Raw genomic sequence first — 13,765 nt, forward strand, 5'->3', positions numbered from 1 at the left:
CCGCGACTTCAGCGCCCCCAGGCGGCGGTGGACGGGCGTGACAGAGCCTGTTCACCCGGGGGCTGGAAGCGACATGCCCTTGCCGGGTTCCGGGCGGGTCCTGCTGCTCTGCGGGCCCCGGCGTGGCGCCGACATCCCTTCCTGGTTCCCACACCTTAAACTCCGCGGTGGAGAGTCTAAGCTTTAAGCATCTCTGGAAGGCACTGATAATGTATGTAACGCAAATAAATTAATAAATGATGAACGACTAAATTTGGGATCCCGGCCCAACGGGGCTTTCAGAGATACCTGCAATCCCTGGCAAGCCCTCACCCCTTCTCTCCCTCGTTATTCTATTGAGTCCGCGTCCTCCAACCGTCGTCCACCAGGCAAATCCATGAGGGAGCGCTGTTCCTCCCCAGAGACCCAGCACCCAGGTCTCCTGTCGGTTAACAGGGTCAGCTCCTCTCGCAAGAGCAGATGCTCAAAGAAGGACCCCATCGCTGCCTTTCTCTGGGCCTGGCTTCCCAGGGGAGGGCTTACAGCAAAGGCAAAGGTAACTAAATGTTGTAGGCTCAGGGGAGGGGCGAGTGCCAGAGGGCCGTGCATCATTCGTTGGGTCCTGATGTCTACCAGACTGGCTAGAGACAACTCCACTGGACGGGGAAAGAGGAGCTCAGCAATAATTCAGGGGCTCCAGCTCTTTGGAACCAGTTGCCAAGAAACAGGGAGACAGGCACGTGCATCCCTAGGGAGAGGAATGAGTTTCCAGGCCAGACAAAGAAGTGAAATGTAAGCCCAAGGTGCCGACAGGGTCTGAGGATCTTCCCACTCCTGTTCATGAAGGCTGAGTGGAGAGAGTGGGCCTGCCAAGGACATAGCTGGCATGTTTATAGTCAGAGGGGACACCAGTGTGTCCTAGACCTAAGGGCTATGTGAATAAAGAGAATTTTTCTGATGCCATTCTAAGAGATTGACAACCTTAAATATTCCTAGGCCCAGGAAGGTGACCTCTTCAGAGAGATGTCTTCATGATTGGTGACCAATATGGGTCAAGACAAGGGACTAAATTGACAGAAGCCAGCCCCCATCTCAGACTTCTTTGGATCAGGTTCACCTGCTAGGCATTGAGCCAACTAGGGAGGTTGGTGCATCTTTAATGAAGTCACCCGATCACCGGGGGACAGGCTCTTGGCCCCACCAAGTTCCCAGAGCCAGACCTACTGGTGCCCACTGAGTCACCATCTTCTGCCTGGGTGCCAGGTTCCTTTCTCTTGCAGCTATGAACCAGGCCTTCTGGAAAACCTACAAGTCCAAAGTGCTACAGACCCTGAGTGGAGAATCTGAGGAGGACCTGGCAGAGGAGGTGGGTACCCTTCATCCCTGCTGGGTGGGGCATGGACAGGACAGCAGGGGTGCCAGGTACAAAGAGGAGCAACGGATGGGCTCTAAGAGAGGGACAGGCACATTTGTGCAGAAACTGTAGGCATATACAGGGATGGCAAGCAGCATGTGCAGTCAGACAGCCAGCACACTTAAGAAAACAGGAAGAAGGGAACTGGGGCTGTGAGGACTGCCTGCCGTCTCCACGGACCTCAAGGGCTGAAGGGCTGTCGCATGGACGACCAGCAGGCAGGAGCCGCATTGGTATATGTAGCTTGACACAGCTCTCTAATGAGCAGAGCTAAGCAGAAGTGGGATGGCTTGCCTTAAGAGGTAGGGAGCCCCCTGGTACTAGAAGTAGGGGGAGTGACACCTGTACTCAGAGTCACTGTGGCAGCATCACATCAAAAACATACTTCAATCATGCTTCATTCTGACTTAAAGAAGAAAAAAAAAAAAAAAAAAAAAAGGCTTTGCATGCCTGTAATCCAAGCGACTTGGGAGGCTGAGTGAGGAGGATCCCAAGTTCAAAACCAACCTCAACAACTTAGTGAGGCCCTTAGCAACTTAGTGAAACCCTGTCTCAAAATAAAAAATACAAGGGACTGGCTGGGTTGTGGCTCAGTGGTAAAACTCCTCAGGGTTCAATCCCTAGTACAAAGAAAAAAAAAAAAAAAAAAAAAGCAAAGAAAAGGAAAAAAGCTAACAAGCTCTATGTCTAGAGGGTGCAATAGGTGGCAGTCAAACAGATGTGGCAGGGGCAGGAACTATTCCTGTGCGGGTGGGTATGGGTGGATAAGTGTATGTCTAGACAGCTTGGTGTCCAAAGCGGGGCTTGCGGGGACGTCTGTGTGAGTGCTGGAATGAGGCTCCACAAAGGAGCTCCGGTGGAGGTGTACGTACTGTGAATTGATCCAGGTATTTTCAGATGCTGGGTTTGGAATGGAGTACATGCCTGCATGCCCAGGAGGCTTGTCCGGGGGTCTGTGGACAGGTGGAGAGACTTCGTGTGCTGTGAATGGGCGTTTGTGCTGTGGATGGGCAGTTGTACACATGTAGGGGTGTGACTGGTATGAGTGGGAGTAGTGCAGGTGTCTCACAGCACGTACAGGTGAAGCTTGCTCTGCGCCAGGTGTGTCTGGGTCTTCATCCGCATGCACACCCTTACCCACATGTCTCGGGTGCATCTAGATGTGACTGGGGTGGGCTGGTGTGTGTACTCGAGGGTGTCTGCAGGGATTCATCATACATGTGCACAGGCCTGTGGGTTTGTGTAGAGGTGTACCTGTGTGCAGTCCCATGCACCCTGGTGGAGGTGTGAGGTAGGTAGGTGTGGGATTAGTCCTGTGGGATTTGGGGTGCCTGTGTGTACCAGGCTAGCCATGGGAAGGGAGGTCCCACTTTTCTGGGGCTTCTCTCATGCTCAGTGGGGATTTTGTGTCTCAGAGGGAGAATCCAGCATTAGTGGAGTCTGAGACAGCAGAACCCACCGAGGAGGCCTTCAGTCCCATGTCACAGCTGGCCCGCAGGGTGAGTTCTTCTCCCTTCTTCCACCCACGCCCTGGAGAGCCCATCAAGGCTGCTAAGGAGCCCTGGGAGGCTATGCTGGGCTCTTCCCTGACTCCCAGCCCCTCCCTCCCAGGTTCAGGGAGTTGGAGTGAAAGGCTGGCTGACAATGTCATCTCTGTTTAACAAAGAAGATGAGGACAAGCTGCTGCCACCGGAGCCCTGTGCTGACCAGTATGTGTGTGTGTGTGTGTTTAGGAGGCAGTTCTGGAAAAGGCCTGGGGTCCCTCTGCTGTCATGTCAGTTCCTTCTGATCTCTTTCCCTTTCTAACAGTGGAGCGCTAGGAAGGGGCAGCTCCTAACTGGTCCATTTTTGTCAGCAGGACAGAGTCACACAGTATATCTGGGAGTTTGGGGCTAGATCTTGGGGATTTACCAGCAGTTGGTATTGAAGTGCTGGAAGGTGTTTATGGGCTGTCCCTTCCCAACACTGGGGAGAGGCCATCTCCTAAGAAGCCAAAGCAGAGAGAACCTTTAGGTGTTTGCAACATGCAACAGAGGGTGGTCCCATCAGTAGTATTATTGTCTAAACCCTCGTCCTCCAAGGGATCATGTGACCAACACAAATTCTGGAACCCTCTTCCAGATTGGGATTCACCTGGTGTGGGCAGTGCTTGAGAATCTCAGGGGACTGGGAGGCGCACTAGTTTGGGAACCAGTGTTTTGAATGCCTTTGATGCTCAGTGATGGGTTGGACACAGGGCCTCAGTCTATCCGTTGGCATCGGCTGGCTTTGGCACCCACTCCGTTTCAGTCCTTTCCTCCCGCCTCGTCCACTCACCCATCAGCTTCTTTCCTGCCCTGGGTCCTCCTGACCCATCCATCTCGCCTGCCCCAGGGCTTTCTTTCCTTCTCCCCAGCTCATCCCCTCTCCCTCCTGGTCCCAAGGGCTCTTCCCAGACCTGAGACTCCCACAGCAGTCCTTCCCTGACTGCCCTTCCCCCATCTCTCCAAGTCCGCCTCTCCCCTAGGCTTCTGGTCTAAGACCGTCTTCCCTCAGGATCGCTCCACCCGCCTCTCACGTCCCTCCACGTTTCCGCTACCCCAGCACCAACCACCTTGCCCAGTCCCGCCAGCGGGCTCCGCAAGCCCTCACCCCAACCCCAGTCTGGGTCCCTCTCCTCTCGCCCGCCTCTCTATGGGCTGCTCTGCAGTCCTTGCCCCTCTCCCGCCGGGGCCCCTTCTCACAGCCCCTGACCCCGGTCGCTCTCCAGGGACTCTGGTCCCTTCTCAGACCCCTCGCCTAATCCTCTGACCCGGCCTCCACCAGGCCCCTCTTCCCAGTGCCTCCCCTTGCCTGCAGGCCCACTGTGACCTCGCCCTGACTCCCCCGGCCCTGCTGCTTGTCACTTGTCCCCGCCTCTGTCCATTATTCCTCCCTGGGACCCCTGGCCAGCCCGCTGACCCGCCCCTCTCCTGCAGTCCTCTGGCCGCGCGGCCCAGCTCGAAGGCGGGGGCGGAGGCAGAGCCGCGCGGGCCGGGATTCTGGGACGCGTTCGCCAGCAGGTGGCATCAGCAGCAGACCGCGGCCGCGTCCATGCTGCGGGGCCCCGAACCCACCACGGATGCGGACCCAGAGCCCCAGGACCAGGCCAGGGAGGAGGCCGCCGAGCGCCCCGAGCTGCGGGACGTGGACCCCGCGGCCGGCTTCAAGTGGGGCTTCCTCACCAACAAACTGGCCGAGATGAGGGTGAAGGCCGCGCCCAAAGGCGACTAGCCGGCGGGCCAAACTGGGCACCCGCCCTCCGCACCCCCCATAAAAAAAACCTAGCCCGACACCCCGTGTGACAGCGTGTTTTTGTCCGGACAACCGGAAAAGCTGTTTGTGGTGGGCGATCTCAGGCAGGGTCCAGGTGGGGAGGTCCTAGCACTTTTCCCACAAACGTGCGGGCATAAAATGACCAGGTGGCGCACACCTGTAATTCCAGTAACTTGGGAAGCTGAGACAGGAGGATGGTGATTTCAAAGCCAGCCTCAGCAACTGCGAGGCACTAAGCAATTCAGTGAGACCCTGTCTCTAAATAAAATACAAAATAGGGCTGGGGATGTGGCTCAGTGGTCCAGTGCCCCCAAGTTCAATCCCCAGTGCTGGGCCCCAAATAAAACATAATTTAGAAAGGTCTGGGGATGTGGCTCGGTGGTTAAGGGCCCCCAGGTTCAATCTCTAGTACCAGAAAAGAAAGAGAGACAGAGAAAAAAGAAAAAGGAAAAAAGAAAAAACAAAAAAAGAAAGAAAGAAAAGAAAAGAAAAAGCACAACTTTCCAGGAAGCAGGGACTGGCTCCCTTATTCACTCAGCTTCATTTAGTTCAACAAACGTTGTGGGTTCTACTACAGTGTGCAGTCCCTATAGTATGGAAAGGTAAAAAACTAAAGAGAGAACTCCCTACCAGCGGGTCCCACACAAGGTGACAAATAGAGGCACAAAAGGGGCTGCAGAGGAGAGCTCAGAGGAGGTAAGACTGGGGAAATCAGGAGGGTTTCCAGGAAAACATACATGGTTTTTATGGTGAGTGGAGAAAGGGAAAGGTAACCCAGGCCAAGGGAGGGGGAGCGTGAACAAAGACTTAGAAGTAGGAACCTGAGAGGACGTGGGACCCGTGTGTCCTTGAGAGAAAGGGAGGCAGTAGCAGGTTGTGAGGTTGCTGGCTGGCAAAATCCTGGTTTGAAGGGTCCCTTCTTTTAGTGACCTCAATTTCAGATCCTCGTTTCTTAGTCCTTCTTATCCACTGACCACAGGGAGGCAGCAAAGCTTCGGGAATGGGGACCGTGGGGCTGGTCAATGGACCCCAGATTTCTAAAACATCCCCCTCCCCAGGTATTCCCAGCTCTAGTTTGGATCGACTTTTGGGTTGGTGGCAGAAATGATTCTTTTAATGTTGGTGCTAACTTGATAGTAGTCAAAGCAGCTATAGTTTCTTGAGCACTTTTTTATATTCCAGACACTTTGCTATTTTTTTTTTTTTTTTTTCATTATCTACTACTCTCTCCTCCCTTTGAAAACTGAGGGGTGCAGCTTTTATCCAGAGAGGTTAAGTGCTTGCCCTGGGTCACACAGTCAGCCTGTAGCCCACACTCCAAAACGGATGCGCTTAACCACGCAAACCTGCTCACCCTCTTCTTCAACAACTGCCCGCAATCTAAACTCACGACCCACTTAAATGATGTTTTCGATTTATTCAGTAGGTTGTTCATCTCCCAGTCCAGTCATCACTCCCCAGAACTGGCCTCGACACCAGCCACGAGACCGCTGCCTCCCCTGGGAAAGGCCTTCGGGCTCGTTTTGTCCCATCTCCCCAAGGTTCAGCTGGGTAAACTGAGATCCAGAGGAAGGGCTCGCCTACAGGCACCGCGCGCGTCAGCGGCAGGGCGTCCCGCGGGTGCCCAGGTACAGTCCCGCGCTCCCAACTCCCAGGGCGCCGCCGCCGTAGCGGCCACCGTCACACCTCGGACTCGCGCGGCGGGCCTCGGGCGCGCTGGCAGCCGTACAACCACTGGATGACGCGCGCATTGCGCTCCACCACCGACACCGCCGGCCGCCCGTCCCGCTCGGAGCCCGCAGCCTCCGAGCCACCGCCTCCGCCCGCAGCGTCCCGGCCGGCCGCGCCCCCGTCGCTGGATGTACAGTCGCTGGAGTCCCCGGAGCCGGGCGGCGGCGGCGAAGTTCCGGACTGGGGGCTGGCGTCGGCGCCCCAGCTCTGCGGGGAGAAGCGATCGGCTCCCAGCACCTCCACCAGCGCGCGCTCCAGGCCGCAGTAGTTAAAGAAACGCTCCTTCTCAGACAGGGGCAGCGAGCACGTGGGGCACAGCGCCCGCTTTCCTGGCGCCTCCGGGGCATCCTGGGGCGCGGGCCAACCCCCTGGAGCCGCGGGTCGCTCGGTGGGGCCGGGGCTGCTCGGGGCAGCGTCCCGGGGGATCCCCAGAAAGAGGCGCCGCACCAGCCCTTGGCCCTTGGCGTTCTCTTTGTTCACTGAAGCCTTACAGTCCCGCTTCTGGCGGTAGAAGATAAGGGAGTCAGGCCTTGGCTGCCGCCTGCCACTGCCCCGACGGGCTGGTCCGGGCGTCCTGGGCGATGCAGGGGACCCTAGCTCATTGCAGGGGTGCGGAGTGAGCGGTCCCGCGGCTCCACGCAAGGCTGGCTCCTGTCGCCGTACTATCACCTGGTGTGTCTTGACATACTTGGCTTTGTCCGCCTCCAGCCTCTCCACAGCGCTGGGGGTCCGTCCCCTGGATGGGGTGGAGGGAGAGGCCAGGAGCATCTTAGCAGAGCTGGGCAGCACAGTGCCCCATAAGCCGCTGGAGGTACACAGAGGAGCCAATAGCAATTAGCTGGGACTTCCTGGGTCCAGCAAGGAGAGAAAAATGGTCAGGATGAGGATGGGAGATGTCCCTGTCCTCCTTCTGGCATTCCTGGGTGTAGGATCAGCTAAACATCCTTCTCCATTCAAGTCAGGTGGGTCCATGTCCAGGGAGCAGAGGCTCAGGCTATGTCCTTTTCCTATCCTCAGAAATATTTGATGGGGACTCTCTGGACACCCAGAAACTGCCTCTTTGAGTGCCCCAGTCTGGTCACAGAGCCATGCACTCAAGCATCAGCAAATAGGACACTTGGAAAAGGAAATGGGGCTGGTTCCAGCCCAATTCCCGAAAGTGGCCTTAACCGGAAAAAATACCTCTTCCAACCCAGCAGCTTTAAGCCCAAGACAAGAGACTCCCCAGCCACAGGCTGACTCCAGCAGGGCCCACCCTTCCCGCCCCCGAGCACCGAGGTCAGGGATATAACCACAGGGTAGGAGCCTCCAGTAATTGCAGTCAACTGCCCTGCCCAGGCCCAGCAGGGCCATCCAGGAAGGAGAGGGAGGTGGTCCCCAGGTCATGTCAGCCAGCTACTGCCAGTTACTGCGTGCCCCTGCCAAGGGGATTCCAGAAAACCAAACTCAAAACATCACTTTCGTCAACCCCATTTCATTGGCGGGAAAACTGGTCTAGAGAGGAGGGGGCTTGCTCGGGTTTTTCTGAGAGTTAGGGGCCTGGACAGCAACCCAGTTCTCTTGCCTTAGGTCCAGAACTGGTTCAGATCAGTCCAGAACTGGTTCAGATCGGATCCCTCACTTGCCTATTAGAATTTCCCCTTGGGATTTAGCTTCTGTTCTTGCTACTATAAAACCAAATCATTCCCATTAGAGAGAAGCCCCTTGCCTCACTAAAAAGTTCCTTCCACTAATTCTTCCTAATAACCTGCACTCACAGAAATCTGCCCTCCGGGTCCCTGTCCCCTTTCTCATCCTGAGACCTCTGACCCCACTCTTTCTCCTCCACCTCCCTTGTGCTGGGGAGGGGGATGAGGAGCGGCTGTAAATCAAGAGCTGACAGTTTCCTTGGCAGTTAACAGAATGGACCACCCACATAGCTCAGCACACCCCATCCCACCTCTGTCCTCCTACTCCCCCATCCCACATTCAGCTGAGAGGGACACATCAGTGCTGGGGACTGAGGGGACCTTGGATCTGGAGGCAACAAAGGAACAGACAAGCCAGAAATGGAACCCGTCTGCTCAGAGGCAGTTGGTGATGAAATCTAGGCGGCCAGGCTATGCTGGCAGTGTCCCCCACCTTCTCCCAGGGACTGTACTGGGCAGCGGGTCTGATTCCAAGGTCCCAGGAGGGCACTGTGCTCGCCTGACCTCATGGGTTCCCTGTGTCCTCTCCTCTTCCCAGCCCTGAATAGGGAGGCTATAAAAAGCCCCTAAACACAAGGACCAAAATAGTCTATGTCTCTTGCCTCTCCCTGGCTTTGATGACCGACCACAGACGAGCCAACCCTAAAAGCCTGGTGTCTGTCTTTGTCCCCTCCATCCCTCTGCCTCCCTCTCCTCATCCTGGAATTTGTAGTCCCAATTCAACTGGAGGCTTCACTCTAGATACGGGCCAGCTTCCAGGCTCAGGGGCTCCGTGCAGCCTCCCTGCCCTCTGCCTCTGGTGCGCGCCCACCCCAACCCTGGGCTCAGGATGCACTCACCTCTGCGTGGGGAGGCTGAATTGCAGGCGTCCCTAGCAGTTCCAGACTGAGGGCAGGAGGGACAGCGGGGAATAGAAGTAACTTTGGTGGCAGCCAAACCTCACTCTCCACAGGAAAAGCTGAGAGAGCCTCCACCCCCCCGGATTAACCCTTTCTGACCCAGAGCCCGACCTCAGTTAACTCCTTCCTGATCACAGCCTCGGTGCTGACCAGTGAACCAAGTCCGGGCCCCTTTATTTTATGGATAGTCAGACAGGCCCTGCTAGGGTAAATGGCTGGCCTTGGAGGCAGTGTAAACTTGGGACTCTGCCAGGACCCCAAACAAGATCTCCTGATCCCCAGGCTCCCTCCAGAGGCCTGGAGTGAGGTGCATCTCCCGGGCGCCGCCTCCACCCGGCCTTGGCAGTTGCTCTGGTTGAATGGGAAGGCAGAGCAGGGTTCCATTTTTCCCCTTATTGTGGGCTGGGTGTTGGGCGGGGCAAGCCTGCCTCCCTCGGGGTGAGTCCAGGAATTTGCAGCTAAGGGTGGGGGCAGTGGTGCTGCCAATGGGCAGGACTGGGGAGCTGGGTGTCCCTGCAAGACTTGGCATGAGGGTCACCCAGGGAAACCTTCTGGGCCAACCTTCTGTCCTTTGACTTCCTTCCTCCTCTGTTCCAACTTGGGGACTCCTAGAGTTGGGACAGTCTCTTCTCTGATGCCTCTTATCTCAAGAAGTCCTACCTACAGGGAGCTCCTCTTCCCCAACAGGTAGATTCTCCAGCACCCAGAGTTGAACACCAGTGAGTCCTGCCACCTCTAGCTCTTCTTTCTCCCTTTCTTCTTCAACTCTCTTTTTTTTGGAGGGTTGCTGGGGATTGAACCCAGGGGTGCTTTAATTCTGAGCTACATCCCCAGCCATTTTTATTATTATTATTTTTTTGAGACAGGGCCTTGCTAAGTTGCTGAGGCTGACCTCAAACTTGCCATCCTCCTGCCTCAGCCTCCAGAGTCTTAGTTGGCTCTTCTAGCACTTTTTAAAATTAATTAATTAATTTATTTTTTTGGGGGGGTACCAGGGATTGAACTCAGGGGCACTCAACCACTGAACCACATCCCCACCCTTATTTTGTATTTTATTAGGAACAAGGTTTCACTGAGTTGCTTAGTACCTCACTGTTGCTGAGACTGGCTTTGAACTCACAATCCTCCTGCCTCAGGCTCCCAAGTTGCTAGAATTACAGGCCACTGTGCCAGGTGCACTTTTTTTATTTTATTTTATTTTTTTTGCAGTACTGGGGATTGAATCCATGGAACTACATTCCCAGTCCTTTTTATTTACTAATTTACTTTGAGACAGGATCTTATTAAATTGCCCAGGCTGATCTCAAAAATTGAGATCCTCCTCCCTCAGCCTCCAGAGTTACCAGAATTATAAAGGGAGCCTCTCTATGCTCTGTGCATGACATTTCTGTATTGTGTTACTACAGCACTTTACAAAATGTTTTCAGGTTCATTGTCACAGTTAGCTCCAAGCACGAGCTTTGGGGAGTAGGTTTTATTATTTCTCCCATTTACAACTTAAAGAGACTGAAACTTGGAGAGATCAAATAACTTACCCAAGCTCACACACTGGGAGAAATAGTAGCTAACTTTTACTGAGAGATTAGTACATGCTGGGAGCTGGTCTAAATACTTCACCCGACGATTCAAATATTTAATCCTCAAAATCATCCAGTGAAGTGGTTTTTTTTTCATCCTCCTAATTTTTTGGTTGCCGGTCGGCAGCCCCGCTGTCTGGGCGAGAAGGGGTTAAGCACAGGGAGGTTGGGCAGGGCCCAGCTGGGATGCTGTCAATGGCAGGAAACCTGGCCTGCTAGGGGGAGGATGGGGCCGTGGTGTCTGACGAGGCAACCCCCATCCCTTTGGTCTTAAAGGAGCATCCGGGTTGGGGAGAAAGGCAGGCTCTGTTCTGGGGATCAAGGATGGACGCCAGACTCGAGAAAGAGGGAATCCAGAGGGCAATACAGGTGCTGCCCTGCCACCAGCCACCCTTCGGAGCGCTGTCCGAGGGACAGCACAGCCCTGCTCTGGGAGCCCCCAGGCAGAGGGCAGTGAGAGCCTCCGGAGCTGGGTGAGGCAGGCTCAGAACCTTGCTCTCAGCACCTGTCCCAGGAAGCCATGGACGAGTCCTGAGAGACAAGCAGATCCTCCACCCGGGGAGAGGGCAAATGGAAGGAACTTTCTGGGTGAGGGGCTCTGAAAGAGTCACAGGGGGAGCGGAGAGGAGGCCCCAGTGAGAGGGCAAGGCGGCAGGTCTGCCTGGCCTGCAGCCACATTTGCTGTGAGCAGGGTCATTTCTCTTTCTGGTCATGGGTCCCCAGGGAGATCCTTAAAGTGGCTCCTTCCGGCCCCAGAGCCAGGATGAGGCGAGGGCTGGGCGAGGGGGGAGGCTGCGTTGGGGATATTTCCTTCCTATTTCCGACCTCATTCCCGGTCACCTTTGTGGGTTGGGAATGGGCCTGAGTCAGTCAGCTCCTTTCAGGAGAGGGGGTGGGGAGCAGAATGATGAGAAAGGTCAGGAAGGTCCTTCAGACCCCACACTCACATTGTCACAGAGGAGACATGTGTCCCCTCCCTCACCAGCCAGCTACAGCCTGCAGGCCACAGCCACTCACACCTCCATCTTGCCCTTGATTCCAATCCCTGCCTCCCACTCACCTACTGTGTGACCTCTAGCAGGAACTTAACCTCTCTGTGTGTCCTTCCATGGCAAATGGGAATGGTGAGACCTTACTCCTGTGTGGTAAGAGGATACCACGCAGTGGGGACTGAGAGAGCAACCTGCACCCCAGGGTGCCCTGGAAATGTCGCTGGGCCTGACCCCCCACCAACTCCTCCCTGGCATCTCTGGCCTAGATCTTTTTTCCAGCCCCCAGCTTGACCCTCAGTTGCTGGCAACAAATCATGTGAGCTACCTACCCTGTGCTGGGGTCAGCAGATGGGTGGAAGGTGGCTTCCCTCGGGGGCTCAGCAGCCGAGGGAGGGATGGGTCACAATTGAGGGGCGATCAGTGCAGCTGGGAGAGATGAACAAAGCAGATGACCCAGGGAGGGAGCTGGTTCTGCCCGGGGCGGGTGGGAAGCTTCACAGAGCTGGGCCCGGAGGGGGCTTCTGACTAGGTTGGGGGTGGGAAGTCTGGAGAGTCTTGGGCAGAGAGGACAGCGGGACCAGGGTCTCAGTGAGGGCTTGAGGCTGGGGAGGGGTTGCAGAAGGGTGGGGAAGGTTCCAGAGGGCTCCGAGAGAAGTTGGGGCCAGATAGGGGAGGGGCGCCACCGCGGGAGCCCCCTTGCTGGGCTGACCTCCTCTGAGACCCACAGAGATTAGACAGCGGCTCCGCGCTAATTCAGGCTTTCCGTTTTGGGAAAGAATCTCAGCCACAACAATAGCCTGGCTCCAGCGCCGGTCCCCTCCGCGGGGCGTGGCTCTGAGCAAAGCCCGGCCTCCAGGATCCACTGCTGGGACCCAGGGGAATAGAGGGACAGCAGGAGGAAGATGCTGTTAAACATTTGCTTCTGAGCACTTAACGGGTTGTTAGAGAACAACGTGCGTAAGCAATAGGATTTCTGCTTTCACGGAGCTCATGGCTTCGTGTTGGAATAACACAACCAAAACCAACTACAGTTTACAGTTCTCTACGTGCTAGTCGCCTTGCTAAGTGCTTTACGCTCGGTATTTCAATTACTTCTTACAAAACCCTTCGTGAAATGGATGTTGTTAGTCTTCCAGTTTTTTTTTCCTCTGTACTGAGGATCGAACCCAGGATCATAGCAAGCTAAGCTAACATTCTGCGGAAACCAGAGTTTTGGAGATGAGAGTAGATTTCCTGCTTCACCAATTTTCTTCTGAATTCTTGTCTCACAAATTTTGAAGAATAAAATCCGCGGACAATCACGGAAGGGAAGAATAAATGGAGTAGGATTTATTTGAGCCAGAAGAGAGAGAACTCCTGCCAAGCAGGAGGGGGCCTGGTAGCAGAAAAACCCATGTTGGTGTGCTAGATTAGGAGTTTATATGTGGTTCTGGGTAGAACATGGAGCAAAATCCATGTAAAACAGGCACTGAAAACAGCACCAAAATCATCCATCAAAATCTAAGTAAAACAGTCTGAAAAAGTATCAAGGCTATCTATCACCTTCCTATAGCTTCCCTCTGGGTTCACCCCCACTTCCCGTTTTCCCACCTCCGTGACAAAGGAGTTGGCTGGAGGTGTTCCCACAGGTGAGCTTCCAGGTCTTTTACATTTGAAATAGACCTTGAAGGTGCTCATTAATATGTCTACGGGTAGCCTGCTGACGTGGTTTCTGCATTTGAACAAGACCTCAACTAGAGTCCATCACTGCTGAGTGCTGAGCATTCACTACCATAGAACTACATCCCCAGCACTCTAATCCCAGTTTGACAGGTGAGGAAACAGGCACAGGGAGGTGAAGTAACTTGCCCATGATCGAATTGCTTGCAGATGGTAGAACCGGGACTTTGCTGGTAACCAGGAGGCTATGCTGCCCGACTCTCCTTGGCACAGGCAGGCCTGCCTTCACTACCCGCCAGCAGCCTGCTTGCCCTGTCGCTGTGGAACTTCAGGTGTTCCAGACTGAAGCTCGGATCGGAATGAGGGCAGCCCCAGTTGATCCAGTCCTCATCGTCTGACCCCGTGGCCTCCACATCTTCCTTACCTCTCCATCCTCACCACCTCCACCCCCTGCTAAGGTGCCTGTAGGGTGGGTACAAAACATCCGGCCTTTACTAAGCAAAGTAGGGGAGCACTTTTGATGGGTTTGATC

The 13,765-nt window shown here is 55.1% G+C and overlaps 2 protein-coding genes across 2 annotated transcripts; one reads left to right on the forward strand and one right to left on the reverse strand.

Annotated features, from left to right (window-relative positions):
• The first annotated feature begins 1,006 nt into the window (after positions 1 to 1,006).
• C1H1orf232 (chromosome 1 C1orf232 homolog) lies at positions 1,007 to 4,645 on the forward strand. The gene is made up of 5 exons (XM_047538455.1): positions 1,007 to 1,123; positions 1,260 to 1,345; positions 2,809 to 2,892; positions 3,005 to 3,102; positions 4,351 to 4,645. The coding sequence occupies exons 2-5, from the start codon at positions 1,262 to 1,264 to the stop codon at positions 4,643 to 4,645; spliced, it is 561 nt and encodes a 186-aa protein (XP_047394411.1). The 5' UTR covers positions 1,007 to 1,123; positions 1,260 to 1,261.
• Positions 4,646 to 5,304: 659 nt separating this feature from the next.
• Positions 5,305 to 9,333, reverse strand: Fam110d (family with sequence similarity 110 member D). Its single transcript, XM_047559233.1, has 2 exons — positions 8,946 to 9,333; positions 5,305 to 7,266 (listed from the first exon to the last, which is right to left on the reverse strand). The coding sequence occupies exon 2, from the start codon at positions 7,184 to 7,186 to the stop codon at positions 6,368 to 6,370; it is 819 nt and encodes a 272-aa protein (XP_047415189.1). The 5' UTR covers positions 7,187 to 7,266; positions 8,946 to 9,333; the 3' UTR covers positions 5,305 to 6,367.
• Positions 9,334 to 13,765: the final 4,432 nt, after the last annotated feature.

The sequence above is a fragment of the Sciurus carolinensis genome, chromosome 1, assembly GCF_902686445.1.
Source record: "Sciurus carolinensis chromosome 1, mSciCar1.2, whole genome shotgun sequence".
In the NCBI taxonomy this organism is placed as follows: Eukaryota; Metazoa; Chordata; class Mammalia; order Rodentia; family Sciuridae; genus Sciurus; species Sciurus carolinensis.